This window comes from Oncorhynchus kisutch, linkage group LG17 (assembly GCF_002021735.2).
Source record: "Oncorhynchus kisutch isolate 150728-3 linkage group LG17, Okis_V2, whole genome shotgun sequence".
NCBI lineage: Eukaryota > Metazoa > Chordata > Actinopteri > Salmoniformes > Salmonidae > Oncorhynchus > Oncorhynchus kisutch.
In genome coordinates this window covers 74,616,574-74,634,973 of record NC_034190.2, presented here as the reverse complement: position 1 = coordinate 74,634,973, position 18,400 = coordinate 74,616,574, and the positions used below count along the sequence as shown (strand labels likewise).

Here is an 18,400-nt window from a genome sequence, read left to right as displayed (position 1 = left end):
GAGCTGAAATAAAAGATCTCAGAAATGTTCTGTATGTACAAAAAGCTTATTTCTCTCAAATTTTGTGCAGAAATGTGTTTACATCTCTGTTAGTGAGCATTTCTCCTTTGACAAGATAATCCATCCACCTGACAGGTGTAGCATATCGAGAAGCTGATTAAACAGCATGGTCATTACATAGGTGCACCTTGTGCTGGGTACAATAAAAGGCCACTCTGAAATGTGCAGTTTTGTTACATAACACAATGCCACAGATGTCTCAAGTTTTGTGGGAGCGATTAATTGGCATGCTGACTGCATGAATGTCCACTAGAGCTGTTGCCAGTGAATTGAATGTTAATTTCTCTACCATAAGCTGCCTCCAACATGGTTTTTTGAGAATTTGGCAGTAAGTCCAACCATCCTCACAACCTCAGACCACGTGTAACCACGCCAGCCCAGGACCTCCACATCCAGCTTCTTCACCTGCAGACCAGCCTCCAGGACAGCGGATGAAACTGAGGAGTGTTTCTGTCTGTAATAAAGCCCTTTTGTGGGAAGAAAACTCATTCTGATTTGCTGGGCCTGGCTCCCAAGTGGGTGGACATATGCCCTCCCAGGCCCACCAGGCCCACCCATGGCTGCACCTCTGCCCAGTCAAGTGAAATCCATAGATTACGACCCAGTTAATTGATTTCAATTAATCAAAATCAGTCAAAAGTGTTCCATCATGCCAAGGAAAGGTTGCAATTGTCCCCTAACTAGAACACAGCCTTAAGAGAGACAGCGCAAATGTTTACTAAGTGAGCACACTAAAATGCTAGAAACACTTCCACATGTTCTATCACTGAGCTCACCAAAGTGGAGCATGTTAACCTTCCTATTTCCCAGTGGGTCATTTCCCAGGCCTGGCGATAGTGATTGGATTCTATTACACAGTATTACAAGATAAGAGTCCAAATGGGAATCTGAAATGAACGGAGTCAGAGTACTCTGCGTTCTTGGAGTGTTTGTGTGTGTGTGTGTGTGTGTGGTGTGTGTGTGTGTGTGTGTATGGTGTGTGTGTGTGTGTGTGTGTATGGTGTGTGTGTGTGTGTGTGTGTGTGTGTGTGTGTGTGTGTGTGTGTGTGTGTGTGTGTGTGTGTGTGTGTGTGTGTGTGTGTGTGTGTGTGTGTGTGTGTGTGTGTGTGTGTGTGTGTGTGTGTGTGTGTGTGTGTGTGGTGTGTGTGTATGGTGTGTATGGTGTGTGTGTGTGTGTGTGTGTGTGTAGGGATGACAGAGAGGGGGAGGGCTCTGCGGGAGAGAAAGACAGCAGTTTCCCACATATCACTTCTCTCCTTCCCGCTTTCTCCATTATATGGAATTTTGAACTTCTACAGAGTTCCATGCAGTGCCACAGAGTTCCATGCAGTTCTACAGAGTTCCATGCAGTTCTACAGAGTTCCATGCAGTTCTACAGAGTTCCATGCAGTTCCACAGAGTTCCATGCCACTCTACAGAGTTCCATGCAGTTCTACAGAGTTTCATGCAGTTCTACAGAGTTCCATGCAGTTCTACAGAGTTCCATGCAGTTCTACAGAGTTTCATGCAGTTCTACAGAGTTCCATGCAGTTCTACAGAGTTCCATGCAGTTCTACAGAGTTTCATGCAGTTCTACAGAGTTCCATGCAGTTCCACAGAGTTCCATGCAGTTCTACAGAGTTCCATGCAGTTCTACAGAGTTCCATGCAGTTCTACAGAGTTCCAAACACAGACTAAACCAACCACTGGTATGTAACTAGACCTCTGTTGTCCAGTTTGAAGTCATTTCTCTGTTGCTCAGTTAAGAAGAAATATTTCAAAACAAGAATTGTTCGCTTTGAAAGTAACAATCAAAACCAAACAAGGAGCAGGAGAGAGGAGCGAGAGAAGGAGAGAAAGAGGTCAGAGAAGCTAGATGTTATCCCTGGGTATTATTTAGTAGCACTGACTGTGAGAGCAAAAACAAGATGCAAGGAAGAGGTTCTACAACAGGAAGTGTTTTGTCAGAACACTTGTCCAATGCTTTATGTTTTTCTTGTTCAATCGGATGTCATGTAACACTTTTAGTTGTTATTCTACTATACACTAACTATATAATCATTTGGTTAATAATAGTGTTACTACACAGGTATAAGAGCAACTTAATGTAAAGTGTTACCAAGAAGGGTGAAAATATTTAGGGAAAATTGGACTCAAAGACACTCACTGCAACACACCGTACATACTAAGACTTATATCCACACTCTGTGACAAGCAGACACACAAGCACGCACGCACACGCACACACACTGCCCAACCCTCGGTCCCAACTTATTCAATGGAGGCTCTGTGCAGTGCCCATCCAACAGGAACGGCCCCTTAGCTTTGTGCTAAAGAAGCTGAGAAACCTCTGGCCATGCAGTACCTGACTGCAGCTAACTAGCTAGCAGAATTAACCAGTTTACTGCCCCCAGACAATATCCATGGTTCATTCAAGCTCATTCTAATGCCTAACAGCAGTCATTTTTTAAAGTAGTTGAACATGCATACAAACAACAGCTGGGGGGAGAGAGGGGGAGGGAGAGAAATAGAAAGAGATAAGGAAATTGATAGACATACAGAGAGGAGCCTATAACGATTACGAGTTGCTGTCAACTCACTCTCTCCAGCAGCCCCTGCATACGTAACACAGCACAGCAGGCTACACTTCACTACACTGCCTTCCACAGGGGGAAAAGCCAACCAAGATTCAGCTGTTATGAAAACAGAACCAACTCTAGACCACATAAATGGAACTGAGGCATTCATTCATTGCAGCTCTACAAAAGCCATAAACAAAAGCCTCGCTGCATGGCTTACTTATTCCTTCTGAAACCAAATCAGCAAACAAAGACTGTGGGAGGAATTATATAGCAAATGTTTAGAAATACACTACCGTTCAAAAGTTTGGGGTCACATAGAAATGTCCTTGTTTTTGATGTTATTTTAATGGACAAAAAATGCGCTTTTCTTTCAAAAACAAGGACATTTCTATGTGGCTCCAAACTTTTTGTCACGTTCGTAATAAGGACGGGACCAAGGCGCAGCGTGGGTTGAGTTCCACATCTTTATTTGCAGTGAAACTTCTCAAAACCAATAAACAAGCAACGAAACGTAACCTCAGTGGTGCTACAAGCACATACACAAACAATATCCCACAACCCAGGTGGGAACAATGGAGAATTTAAATATGATCCCCAATTAGAGACAACGATAATCAGCTGCCTCTAATTAGGAACCATACCAAGCACACCAACATAGAAATAGGAAAACTAGAACACCCCCCTAGTCACGCCCTGACCTACAATACCATAGAGAACCAAGGGCTCTCTATGATCAGGGCGTGACACTTTTGAACAGTAGTGTATGTTTAAAAAAACAAGAGAACTTATTTCAGTTTAAAGGATTCTCTTTGTATTCAAGGTTTATATTGTTTAATGTGTAGGGATCTCTCTGGATCTCTGCTAGCCCAAACCACTCAGAATCACATTAAAGTGGTGTAGGTTGAGAGGAGTGAGTGTGTCTGGCTCAATAATAGCCAGGAATGAACAATAAACAATGTATAAATGGGCTGCAACCTACATTTAAATGGATATTCTTCTTTCCCTTGGTTAAATACAAAGACTTGCTTTGTAAAGATGAAAAAGTGATCAAGTTGTCACTGACAAAGTTGTCTGACAAAGTGTAGCTGCTCATGCATGCCCAGTCAAGGATATCTAAACAAAAAGCTTTTAAAAGGCAGAAATCACCTCTGTGAAGTCTACATTGCCCACCACCTCCTCATCAAAGAGCTCAGTACTGGGATAGTGATTTATTTTGATCCTAATGTGTGCCACATGCATAGCCAGCCAAGCCTCTTATCACAGAGTGGTTAAGTCCTGAATGGACCCATATTCCCCATAGGGCTCTGGTCAGGGTCAAAAGTAGTGCATTAGATAGGGGATGGGGGGCCATTTTGGACACATCATGAATCTGAGTTCAACAGCTGTGACTAACAAAAGCAGACAGGTTTGACACATGGCAGCAGTCACATCAGCTACCTCTCTCCTCATCTGTCCAGGTGTGAAAGCAGGCAGCAGAGTGGAGGAACTTGGGGCCTCCTGTTAAATTGATTCTCCAATTGAGCGCAAACACACACACACACACACACACCCAGCCTTGGAACAGCCTAGGTGTTTCTGGAGGTGGAACTAAGACTGCAAAACTGGAAGACTGGAAGAGTGCTCAGAGTAACGTCACCAGAGATCAACATGGTCCAGCGGCCTGTCTGCCTCACCGAACCCCCCGGGCCAGCTCCAGAACCAGCTCCTGCACTAGGTGCAAAGTTCTCCATCAGAGATAGTAAAACTACAAGACAATGTTCAGTCACAAAGCCAGGATTCACACGTTTGTGTCGAATGTCAGGCAAACGTTACAACCAGTTATGCTTACTCCTTGTGTAAAATGCATGGAAAAGACAGATAAGCATTTCATTTATCCGAATTAGGAAGCATTGGGTTGTATACTTGTTGTCTAGCTCTAGCGTTTTTTTCTGGGAACTCAAATCAAGTATGCGTCAATTTAAAAAGAACTGGCTGAGAATGTTGCTATTTGTGGTTTAGGCAATGATGAAGCATACCACAACTGACAACCAAAACAGTGAGGCAGAAAGAAAAAGAGAGACAAAGCCTATTTTCTATAACCTAAAGAGATATCCAAGACATCTTCTATCCTTCCCTTCCACATCAACACTCACACAGTTGTTACCCCCATTCTGTTCAATAAACCCATCTGGTCCCTTCCAGGTCTTATAGGAGCTAAATAGAGTAAACAGTTGTGTAGCTGCTACCAGAAAACACCAATTAGAACACACCCCTTCTACTCACCATCAACAAACACTCCTCTGTGAGCCTCAAGCTTTCGTACGGGGAGATAGTAGTGCATTATGGCAGTGCCACTTGGGAAACACCCTGCCTCTAGCCTCCAGTCTCAGCTCAGGCTGAATCTACAATGCTATACAGGAAAGGATTTTATAAAGTTATTGTCAAGGCTGTCTCCGCATTATTATTTCACTAATAGTTCTGTTAATGTTCAAGCTGCATTGTCTCCTGAAAGGAAGCATTAGTTAACACCCACCGCCGTAAGCTCTTTATTACAAGCTATTGTGAAAACATGGAGACCTGTTTGCATGTTAGTTCCAAAGGGCACAGCTCCACTTCCCTACACTTCACATACATAAGTTGGAATTATACATCACTTTTTCTCAAATCTCACAACAGAGAAAATTATTGCAGAGAACTTGGTGTGCCACCTGAGAGAGTGTAAAAGCTGACTAACTAAATGCTTCAGTTGGCAGCTGCTGCATGCCAGGCAGCATCACAATCAATGGCCATTCCTATGTGACTGTATCAGTGCACATGTCCCTCCCACCTGAGGATCTGTTTTCTTTCAGACATCTATTTCCTGTGTTTGATGGGTGCAAAATCGACTTGTCACTTAAATCTCGCTGGATTGATTGCTTTCATTTTACACTTGTGACTCCTTCATACTCTTGCTTGTGTCTTCTGGTTTTTCCCTTTAACGTTACCACCAAGGAAATGTTAGTAATGACCTGTCAAACACTCCTTTAATGGCGGAAATGGGCTCAGTGGAATACATTGTCTTTCCGCGGCATCTATAAGACTGCTAAAGCGTCATCTGGGATTTAATGCATCACAAGAAAGAGAAGAAAGATAACTTTAGCTTGATGGGTGTATTGATGCAAATGAGGCACATATAATTGTCTTTCTTTTAACACAAAATATTTTGTAAATACTTGATATCATTACAAAATTATATCGCAATTCAATGGCTCAAACACGTATGTGGCAAGGTCTACAGACAATCACGGATTACAAAAAGAAAACCAGCTCCGTCGCGGACATCGACGTCTTGCTTCCAGACAAATGAAACCATTTCTTTGCGTGCATTGAGGACAATACAGTGCCACCGACGCGGCCCGCTACCAAAGACTGTGGGCTCTTCTTTTCTGTGGCCAACGTGAGTAAAACATTTAAATGTGTTAAGCCTCGCAAGGCTGCCGGCCCAGACGGCATCCCTAGCCGCAGACCAATTGACTGGTGTGTTTACGGACATATTCAATCAATCCCTATCCCAGTCTGTTGTCCCCACATGATTCGAGATGGCCACCATTGTTCCTGTTCCCAAAAAAGCTAAGGTAACTGAACTAAATGACTATCGCCGCGTAGCACTCACTTCTGTCATCATGAAGTGCTTTTAGAGGATCATATCACCTCCACCCTACCTGATAAGCTAGACCCACTCGAACTTGCTTACTGGCCCAATAGGTCCACAGATGACGCAATCGCCATCACACTGCACACTGCCCTATCCCATCTGGACAAGAGGAATGCCTATGTAAGAATGCTGTTCATTGACTACAGCTCAGCATTCCACACCATGGTACCCTCCAAAACTCATCATTAAGCTTGAGACCCTGGGTCTCAACCCCGCCCTGTGAAACTGGGTCCTGGACTTCTTGACGGGCCGCCCCCAGGTGGTGAAGGTAGGAAACAACATCTCCACTTCGCTGATCCTCAATACTGGGGCCCCAAAAGGGTGCGTTCTCAGCCCTCTCCTGTACTCCCTGTTCACCTACGATTGTTTGGCCATGCACGCCTCCAACTAAATCATCAAGTTTGCAGACGACACTACAGTGGTAGACTTGATTACCAACAACGACAAGACAGCCTACAGGTCGAAATGTGGTGTCAGGAAAATAACCTCTCACTCAATGTCAGCAAAACAAAAGAGATGATCATGGACTTCAGGAAGCACCAAAGGGAGCACCCCCCTATCCACATCGACAGGACAGCAGTGGAGAAGGTGGAAAGTTTTAAGTTCCTCTGTGTACATATCACCGACAAACTGAAATTGTCCATGCAAACAGACAGTGTGGTGAAGAAGGCGCAACAGCGAGGCTGAAAAAATGTGGCTTGTCACCAAAAACCCTTACTAACTTTTAGAGGTGCACAATTGAGAGCATCCTGTTGTGCTGTATCACCGCCTGGTACAGCAACTGCTCCGCCCACAACCGCAGGTCTCTCCAGAGGGTGGTGCGGTCTGCACAACGCATCACCGGGGGCAACCTACCTGCCCTCCAGGACACCTACAACACCCGATATCACAGGAAGGCAGAAAATATAATCAAGGACAATAACCACCCGAGCCACTGCCTGTTCACCCCACTTCCATTCAGAAGGCGAGGTCAGTGCAGGTGCATCAGAGCTGGGACAGAGAGATTGAAAAACAGCTTCTATCTCAATGCCATCAGATTGTTAAACAGCCACCACTAGCACAGAGAGGCGGCTGCTTACCTACAGACTTGATAACATTGTACACTTTAAGAAATGGAACACCAGTCACTTTATTAATGCAACTTTAATAAATGGAACACTAGTCACTTTAATAATGTTTACATATCTCACAATACTCATCTCATATGTATATAATGTATCCTTCACTATCTATTCTTCCTATCTATTGCATATTAGCCGCTCTGTCACTGCTGATCCATATATTTTATACTTATATATTTTTATCCCATTCCTTTACTAGATTGTGTGTATTAGGTTTTGCTGTGGAAATTGTTAGATATTACGTGTAGAGGTTGACCGATTAATCAGAATGGCCGATTAATTAGGGCCAATTTCAAGTTTTCATAACAATCGGTAATCGGTATTTTTGGACACCGATTTGCCGATTACATTTTTTTTACACCTTTATTTAACTAGGCAAGTCAGTTAAGAACACATAAAAGTAAAAAATAATTGAAGAGCAGCAGTAAAATAACAATAGCGAGGCGATATAAACGGGGTACCGGTACAGAGTCAATGTGAGGGGGTACCGGTTAGTCGAGTTAATTGAGGTAATATGTACATGTAGGCAGAGTTAAAGTGACCATACATAGATAATAAACAGAGAGTAGCAGCAGCATAAAAGAGGGGGGGGGGATGCAAACAGTCTGGGTAGACATTTGATTAGCTGTTCAGGAGTCTTATGGCTTGGGGGTAGAAGCTGTTAAGAAGTCTCTTGGACCTAGACTTAGTGCTCCGGTACCGCTTGCCGTGCGGTAGCAGAGAGAACAGTCTATGACTAGGGTGGTTGGAGTCGTTGACAATTTTTAGAGCCTTCCTCTGGCCCCGCCTGGAAGAGAGGTCCTGGATGGCAGGAAGCTTGGCCCCAGTGATGTACTGGGCCGTACGCACTACCCTCTGCAGTGCCTTGCGGTCGGAGGTCGAGCAGTTGCCGGTCCAGGCAGTGATGCAACCGGTCAGGATGCTCTCCATGGTGCAGCTGTAGAACTTTTTGAGGATAAGAGGACCCAAATCTTTTCAGTATCCTGAGGGGGAATACGGGTTGTCGTGCCCTCTTCACGACTGTCTTGGTGTGTTTGAACCTGCTCCACTACAGCCCCGTCGATGAGAATGGGGGCGTGCTTGGTCCTCCTTCTCCTGTAGTCTCCTTGGTCTTCATCACATTTAGGGAGAGGTTATTGTCCTGGCACCACACGGCCAGGTCTCAGACCTCCTCCCTTATAGGCTGTCTCATCGTTGTCGGTGAACAATGTTGTGTCATCGGCAAACTTAATGACGGTGATGGAGTCGTGCCTGGCCATGCAGTCATGGGTGAACAGAGAGTACAGGAAGGGACTGAGCATGCACCCCTGAGGGGCCCCGTGTTGAGTATCAGCATAGCGAATGTGTTGTTACCTACCCTTACCACCTGGAGGCAGCCCATCAGGAAGTCCAGGATCCAGTTGCAGAGGGAGGTGTTTAGTCCCAGGGCCCTTAGCTTAGTGATGAGCTTTGAGGGCACTATGGTGTTGAACGCTGAGCTGTAGTCAATGAATAAAATTCTCACATAGGTGTTCCTTTTATCCATGTAGGAAAGGGCAGTGTGGAGTGCAATAGAGATTGCATCATCTATGGATCTGTTGGGGCAGTATGCAAATTGGAGTGGGTCTAGGGCTTCTGGGATAATGGTGTTGATGTGAGCCATGACCAGCCTTTCAAAGCACTTCATGGCTACAGACGTGAGTGCTACAGGTCGGTAGTCATTTAGGCAGGTTACCTTAGTGTTATTGGGCACAGGGACTATGGTGGTCTGCTTGAAACATGTTAGTATTACAGACTCAGTCAAGGATATGTTGTCAGTGGGTCAGCGCATGCTCGGAGTACACGTCCTGGTAATCAGCCTTGTGAATATTGATCTGTTTAAAGGTCTTACTCACGTCGGCTACGGAGAGCGTGATCACACCGTCGTCCGGAACAGCTGATGCTCTCATGCATGTTTCAGTGTTACTTGCCTCGAAGCGAGCATAGAAGTTATTTCGTCTGGTAGGCTCGTGTCCCTAGGCAGCTCGCAGCTGTGCTTCCCTTTGTAGTCTATAATACTTTGCAAGCCATGCCACATCTGAAGAGCGTCGGAGCCGGTGTAGTACGATTCAATCTTAATCCCGTATTGACACTTTGCCTGTTTGATGGTTCGTCGGAGGGCATAGCAGGATTTCTTATTAGATTCCGGGTTAGAGTCCTGCTCCTTGAAAGTGGCACCTCTACCCTTTAGCTCAGTACGGATGTTGCCTGTAATACATGGCTTCTGGTTTTGGAATGTACGTACAGTCACTGTGGGGGCGACATCATCGATGCCCTTATTGATGAAGCCAGTGACTGATGTGGTATACTCCTCAATACCATCGGTAGAATCCCAGAACATATTCCAGTCCATGCCAGTAAAATGTTTTATGTGCTATAATTCTGTCAATATCTGGATTTAAAAAACTGAAAACGTTTGGATAATCTTCATCAAATGTCCAACTGATTAGAATGATTTTTTATTAGAAAAACCTTTTAACAATTTTGATGACCATTGCTAGTGATAGGCTAGCCATGGTAGACATAACCTGGTCCCAGATGTCTTTGTGATCTTGCCAACTCCATTGCTGTCATTGTCCAGTCAAACATGACAATTCCATAAGGAGAGGGTAAGAGAGCAGAAACAAAATGGCATCCAGGCTAAGATAGAGTCTAAAGAGAGTAATGTAAAAATCTATGACCTGTTGAATGTGTGTGGAGGATGCAGAATGTTCTAGAATGTTCCTGGTAGATGTTTCCAGTGCTGGTTATGAATGTTCTGAGGAGCGGCCATGAAACAGGGCCCATTATAGGGTCAGGAAAACAGAGTCTAGGCACCTCTGGAATTCACCCTCTCTCTTCACCTCCTGACCCACAGAAAACATCAAAAGAAAATGACTGTGGATGATCATAGGGACCTTAGGACCTTTTCTTCTTATCTTTTTTACTACAAAACATAGACAATCAAAGTGTAGAGAAAATCGCTGGTTTTAAAAGTGTAGAGAAAATCACATCTCCACTATTATGGTGCTGGAGATAAGCAATATGATGTTAAAAAAAAAAAAGTGGTGAAGTGCCCCTTTAAAGGCTTGGGTATACAGTCTTCTCTGGAATTTACCCTCGCTCTTCACCTTGTGAACCAAGTCTCCACAGCTGACCAATAGTTGGCTGAGCTGAGCCTTTACCTTAGTTGTGGTCATGTAAGTCTGCTCAATGTCAAAGGGACATAGAAATACTGTACATCCTACACATGATGGGTTGATCTGTAGGAGGCATCCCATCTGTATCTTTTTCCGTAACATATGAGTCATACAGTACGAGGACTGCTATGTGTTTTTAGTGGTGGTGAAATGAACTAGAAACCCACAGAGAAGAACACTACACATAGGCTACCGTATATCCTCTCCCTTAATAACATACGGGATCAAATGTAACATGATACAATTGCTATTTGCTAAAACCTTTAGCCACGATTACAACATTAACATGTGATCATCAAGTGTCCGATGTTTCTGGATTTGCATCTTTGATATCTAAACAGAGTTGTTTGACTGTGCAGCTAAAGATAGATACACCATCTCCAGCTAGCCAGGATCGTCCTGGAACAGAACAACTAAAGATACACCATCTCCAGCTAGCCAGGATCGTCCTGGAACAGAACAACTAAAAATAAACCATCTCCAGACCAGAACAGTGGTTAGCCCTAAACTCTGACCTCTGACCTTGGCTTCCTCAATCTCCTCTTTTCCTAAATCCCTAATTCACGCTGCGTCCAGCCAGCCGAGCCCAGTGGTGATCCGGATTGTGTTTCAGCTTAAGTGCCTGACCCTGGCCTCTAGCATAGCAGCATAACTCTCTCACTCACACACTCATCCCCTTCCTCCTGTCTCCTCTGGACTCTAGCATAGCATCCACTCACTTACTTACTCACTTACCCCCCCCCTCCCTTCTCTCTGCCCTGGACTCTAGCATAGCATCCACTCACTTACTCACCCCCCCCCCCTCCCTCCCTCCCTTCTCTCTGCCCTGGACTCTAGCATAGCATCCACTCACTTACTCACTCACCCCACTTCCCTCCCTTCTCTCTCCCCTGGACTAGCATAGCATCCACTTACTCACTCACCCCCCTTCAACTCTCTCCTGAACTCTAGCGTAGCTAGAGCATACCCCCCCCCCCCTCAGATTCTGTCCCCAACATTTCCCATCATTGCTCTGGTCGTACATACTGTTACCCAAACATCAACGGAGATTGATTCCTGCTGCTAATGTTTGTTTAGTATTTCTAAGATCAGATACTGTACTGTCCTGTGATTGTCCAGTGTCTCCCAACATTTCACCATCACTGGTCTGGCAGTACATAATGTTACCTGAACCTCATGTGGAGACTCACAAGGGTCTCCAGATGGATTGATTCCTGCTGGTCATTGGTGTAAAGCACTTCTGAAAAAAATACTTTGAAGACCTACTTAAGTAGTTTTTGGGGTATCTTCACTACATTCCGAAATAAAATAATGTACTTTTTACTCCATAAATTTTCCATGGCAGCCAAAAGTACGGGTTAGATTTTGACAGGAAAATTGTCCAATCCACACACTTATCAAGAGAACATCACAGTCCTCAAATTGGTCCCCGAACACAACAGTCCCCAAATTGTGAGCCTGCACTGATTGACTGAAGGATTGTCTCTTACTTTAATGTTCATACCAGAGCATCCTTGTTAGCTTCTACTATGGAGTAGTCTACATTTGAACAATATGGATTATATGGAGGATTATGAAGGTGAATAGAAGGAAACCTACTGCTATTTCAGTATCCCTAGTTTCAAGAACTAAATGAGTGGATGTAGGCCAAATGTATTATTCAAATCGGTTGCTAGGGACCTTTATAAACATGCCTTCAATGCCTTGGAAACCCAACACATTATTTATGAGCATCACTAAAAATCATTTGGGATATTTTTGCAATAGTGGGTTGTTTAGTAAGAGTGTATTTTGTAACGCACGTTGTGCTGCCTTAGTACTGCACTATTGATTGACATTAGGTTTTAAAACACCAAAACAAGTCAAGTCCATCTCTCTATCACAACAAAATGTTCATGAGAAAAACGATTCAGTCCAATATCTGGTTGTGGCTTTAGATATGCATAGCCAATGTAGTATGAGTTACCTATAATACAAGAGCAGCCTATTCATTCCCTTTAAGTCAAATGAACTATGCCAGTGACACTATATGACAAATGCTGGTCTATTTGACACTGTATAGCAACAATGTTGCCAGACGTTCCAAATCATTGTCTACAATGTTCTCGCTCTGAAAGTGCATGGCCATAATATCGCACGAGATAGTATAACTGTTGCAAGAATGCACTTTAGAATGTAGCTGATCATTATAGTCAATTACTCGAAAATTACTCGATTATTTAAATCAGTTCTCTATGGGCTATCTGACTGTCATCAAGTGAGTAGGTATGTGATGTTGTGATGAATGTATAGTTTCCAAGACATTCTAAACTTAGCTGCTCGTCCGGACAAGTCACGACAATAGCCTATATTTATAAAGATTACAACTGACCAACCGCAACATAGTTGTTTTTACATTCTAAGCGCATGCAGCTCAAAACAAACATGAAAACGGATATTTCAATAGGATTTGGTTTGAAGTGAACCCGCGAAGGTGTAACCTGATCACCGCAAAAAAAAATCCTTAGCCTACAGCCATATAGATTCTGACATGAAGCACAAGCATAAATACGCCATAGGCATATTGATCGGGTCCGTATTAGCCTACTGATCGATCCAAGGAAAAGTGTACTGCCGTGTCTGTCTAGCCTACCTAGAACTGGGACACGCAGGCCTTTCCCGGATGTGCTGTGATATATGTATCGTCTACCTGCTGAATAACCTTACAAGACAACATTGAACGAGCATGTCAACAACAGCACAAGAACAAAGGGCATACAGTATTTTGAATCATCCGTGGGGCTACATCTCATCTGTGAATGGGAATCAAACCGAGTAGCTGGCATTACAACACTGTCCGTGTAGCCATGCATGGCTTTGAATCCCCTTTGATTTAAGAAAACATGAACCCATATGAAGCTCAACACATCTGTAGTTTAGTTGACAGTGGTTTTATGTCAATAACACCCTAAATTAATCAGGTATGCCAGGCTACAGACAGGTGGTTATTAAATGCTCATTTGACAAAAGGTGAACAGGCAAGATAGCCTATATCCTAAGTCTGTCTCACAAACATGGCACATATATGATCAGCCCTATTGTTCATATCGATCACTAGCAGACTGGTTGAGTCTAAAGCCTATAGGTGTTATGGAGACATTTGTCCTGGGCCAATAGTAGGCTATGTGGTGAATAGCCTACATTCCATGTTAGACCTATATTGCTAAAGAGTGGGCATGCAGTTTCACAAAGCAATAGGCTACAACACACTAGACTGTCACTTACCATCAATAGATGCTGTAGGAGATAGGATCTCCAAACTGAGCAAGAATCCCACGAAGAACAACCTCATTGCCAACACCTTTGCAATTCCAGATGTCATTGCTTTTTTAAATATATATAAAATACTGGATATAACGTTGGCTAAAATTCTAAGATCAAAAAAATATATTCAAACACCTCATCCGAACACCCCGAATGGTCCGGTGCGATTGTCCGTTCTCTTTGCGCCCTGCAACCACGCACTGAGAATAGCTAAAGTAGCTTCACTGGCAGAAGTAGGCAATGGATACAAATGTAGAAACATTGAAAGGCTTGCTACAACCTAGTGAGCCTACGAGTTGTTCTCATGCAGTCATGTATATGTTTTATACAGTATCAGCATGCGTGATCCATATAAGCCCACACACTATTTTTCAAAGGAAAATATATTGTGAACAGATTCATCTAGAAATGTCCCACTAGTTCACAATCTCCTCCGATTTCCGTCACTGCAGCAGTGTTGAAAATAACTCATGCCATAAAATAAAAAATAAAAGCGCCTTTTTCTTTGGGAGATCCACCGCCTCTGTTACTGGTGGTTACAACACGTTGAGTGGATGGCGGTGAGTGTGAAGCGCCGAAACACACAGCACTCTGGAACCAGTGGATGACGTCACCAATTAAATTCTTACAGAAAACCGAAAAACTACGCGGCAAGCTCCATTTGCGCAAGCGCGGAGACGCTTTTCTGCGCATTAAACTGGCGCCCATACACCAACCATATTGGCACAAGGACAGTTGTTTTCTGCAGTTTCAATTTGATTGACAACTGTGCACCCTCAAATCTGTCTGTCGTTAGAGTTGAACAGGTCCGAAATATTATAACACATTGGCCTACTGTACATAACACAGAACTTATTTAACGCCCTTATTTTAAAACGTTTTAAAGAATGCCACACTGGGTCTTCCAACACTGGAAGCTTTTCCCTGGCTTTGTGCACACACAGCTACTTTTAACTTCAGCATTGATAGTTATGCACGGTAGAGCTCCCAAGAATCATACCAGTATGCTTCTATGTTACTATGATGACAGATGAGATCATGAGATGTGTCCCAGCCAGGGTTCTAGAGAGGAAGGATGAGCTATATTCAAAACAGGTTTTTGGACTTTCTATGACATCCCGCTCAGAGAACATTCTCTGACTCAGACCAATGATGTATGTAAACCCTTGATTGCTGATGAAATGTTTGTGCCATTGAGAAGTTTAGAAGCCACCGGTCGGCCATATTGGTAGTGGCACTCCCCTGTAGGAGCAGTACTCCATAGGAATGAATGGAATTCTATAGTATTTCAATTAAATGTAGTACAACCCACTACTACAACAAAAAATACTTAAATAATTTTGTCCTTTAATTGAAATAAAATAGAATTCCATTCATTCCTATGGAGGACTCTGCATACTCTCAAATGCCAATATATAGCATCAGTAATCGAGGGTTTATATACATAATTGAACCCAGTCCACTGCATTTCTCAGGAGAGAACCTCCTCTTGTGGTAAATGAAGGACATGGCATATAACTCAACAGTAGTAGCACAGAGAGGCTTGGAGTAGTAAGATGTTTTTCATCTGGAGCAGTAAGACAATGAAACTATCTGTGACCCCTCAGAGAGGGACAGAGATTTGAGGCTGGCTTAAATCGCTCCTAAATCTCTCCTCTCTCTTAAATCTCTCTCTCTTTCCTCCCTCTCTCTCGTCCTCTAGCTTTCTCATCCAATGGGGTTTGAGAAGGAGACGAGGAGCGAGGATGCGAGGAGTATGCAATTAAGATTCTCTCTATGAGTCTAAAACACATAGACGGTTTGTCAAAACCTATATCAATCTAACAAACTTTGGCCCATAATCCATTATCACAGACTTAGAAAACATAGAGAGGGATTTGGTGTGGTTTCAAAGGCCTGAGGAGAGGGGAAGTCCGAGTACAAGCAAAGATCCTATCTAGATCTCCCTCGGAGAGAATTTATATCCCAAAGGGCACCCTATTCCCTATATAGTGCTCTGGTCAAAAGTAGTGAACTATGTAGGGAATAAGAAGCCATTTGGGAAGCAGACAATATAAGGCTGATTCCTACTGTTGTAAGTAATAAACAACTATTACAAATATGGAGTGGCAGGATTTGGATAGCACAGTACATTCAACCCAGAGAGGCATACAGAGGACAGATCATCCACAACACACATCTTTTATATGCCTTCAGTGATGACTTCTGTGCACAGGGATTGACCTGGCTTGTTGCTATAGTCAAACTACAATATGAAACTTCAAAAGTACATGACTCAAAAAGGTACTTCTATCGCGACCTTACATGATATCATGCCTTCTGTTGGATTTTAGATAGACAGCTTATAGTAGTTGATTTTAGAATGAAAACCAGAAACTAAAATGATCTAACCCTTCCAGACCTGTAGAGGGCACTGAACACTGAACATGGTGTAAATGGAATGCTTGTTGTAGTATAGAGTTAGACTTTCAATGTACTGAATATCAAGTATCAACCATCAAGAGAAACTCAGCAAAAAAAGAAACGTCCCTTTTTCAGGACACTGTCTTTCAAAGATAATTAGTAAAAATCCAAATGACTTCACAAATCTTCATTGTAAAGGGTATAAACACTGTTTCCCATGCTTGTTCAATGAACCATAAACAATTAATCAACATGCACCTGTGGAACGGTCGTTAAGACTCTAACAGCTTACAGACGGTAGGCAATTAAGGTCAGTTATGAAAACTTAGGACACTAAAGAGGCCTTTCTACAGACTCTGAAGAACACCAAAGAAAGATGCCCAGGGTCCCTGCACATCTGCATGAATGTGCCTTAGGCATGCTGCAAGGAGGAATGTGGACTGTAGATGTGGCCAGGGCAATAAATTGCAATGTCCGTACTGTGAGACGCCTAAGACAGCGCTACAGGGAGACAGGACGGACAGCTGATCGTCCTCACAGTGGCAGACCACGTGTAACAACACCTTCACAGGATCATTACATCCAAACATCACACCTGCGGGACAGTTACAGGATGGCAACAACAACTGCCCGAGTTACACAAGGAACGCACAATCCCTCCATCAGTGCTCAGACTGTCTGCAATAGGCTGAGAGAGGCTGGACTGAGGGCTTGTAAGCCTGTTGTAAGGCAGGTCCTCATCACTGACGAGTCGCGGTTTTGTCTCACCAGGGGTGATTGTTGGATTTCCGTTTATCGTTGAAGGAATGAGTGTTACACCGAGGCCTGTACTCTGGAGCGGGATCGATTTGGAGGTGGAGGGTCCGTCATGGTCTGGGGAGGTGTGTCACAGCATCATCGGACTGAGCTTGTTGTCATTGCAGACAATCTCAACACTGTATGTTACAGTGTTACAGTTACTCTCACAACCAAAAGCTGCAGGGTACGGATGTTAGTTTTCAGTTTTGGTTCAGAAAACACCCCAGCCTGCAGAAGTCTTCCAACATACACTCAGAAAAACCACGCTATCTAGAACATAAAAAGGGTTATTTCGCTGTCCCCATAGGATAACCCTTTATGGTTCCAGGTAGAACCCTTTTGGGTTTCATCTTGATCCCTTCCACAGAGGTTTTTTTTACATGTTTTTATTGATCCATTATTTAACCAGTTAAATTGACTGAGAACACATTCTCATTTACAGCAATGACCTGGGGAATAGTTACAGGGGAGAGGAGGGGGTGAATGTGCCAATTGTTAACTGGGGATTATTAGGTGACCATGATGGTTTGAGGGCCAGATTGGGAATTTAGCCAGGACACCAGGGCTAACACCCCTACTCTTACAATAAGTGCCATGGGATCTTTAATGACTTCACAGAGTCAGGACACCTGTTTACCATCCCATCTGAAAGACAGCACCCTACACAGGGCAGTGTCCCCAATCACTGCCCTGGGGAATTGGGATATTTCTTAGACCATAGGAAAGAGTGCCTCCTACTGGCCCTCCAACACCACTTCCAGCAGCATGTGGTCCCTCATCCACAGACTGACCAGGAGCAACCCTGCTTAGCTTCAGAAGCAAGCCAGCAGTGGTATGCAGGGTGGTATGCTGCTGGTTCTACCTGGAAACAAAAAGGGTTATCCTATGGGTACAGCCAAAGAACCCCTTTGGAACACTTTTTTCTGAGAGTGTAGATGTTTGTTAAGAGACAGAAGCACAGAATGGTAGAATATAATGTTGTGGAGAATCTGTGAAAAACAGCGTCTGGGTATCCCTAGACACCAGCAGAATGTCTAGACAATCACTCCTCAGCCCTTAGCTGAGAATGAACAAGGTTGGGTAAATTGAAGTGGAGGAACCTCATTACAAAGCAATATATCTGACTGGCTTTTATGTCCAGTTTTGTATATACTTGAATTACTTTTAGAGACATAGAATCTTATTAAATATGAATTTGTTCTGTCAATACAATTAATCATCAATTATACTTGGTAACAACTCAACCTGATAATCTCAACCTGAAATTCTCATCCTGATAATCCC

At 43.5% G+C, this 18,400-nt stretch overlaps 1 protein-coding gene across 3 annotated transcripts in view; it reads right to left on the bottom strand.

The window, feature by feature from the left end:
* The window catches only part of LOC116354436 (low-density lipoprotein receptor-related protein 1-like), a 224,550-nt gene extending 210,098 nt beyond the window's left edge, over nucleotides 1-14,452 (bottom strand). For all 3 annotated transcript variants that reach the window (XM_031794590.1, XM_031794591.1, XM_031794592.1), the window contains exon 1: nucleotides 13,877-14,452. In XM_031794590.1, the coding sequence (XP_031650450.1) occupies nucleotides 13,877-13,973 (97 nt within the window). In that variant the 5' untranslated portion in view covers nucleotides 13,974-14,452. The remainder of the gene's footprint in view (nucleotides 1-13,876) is intronic.
* Between the last annotated feature and the right edge of the window lie 3,948 nt (nucleotides 14,453-18,400).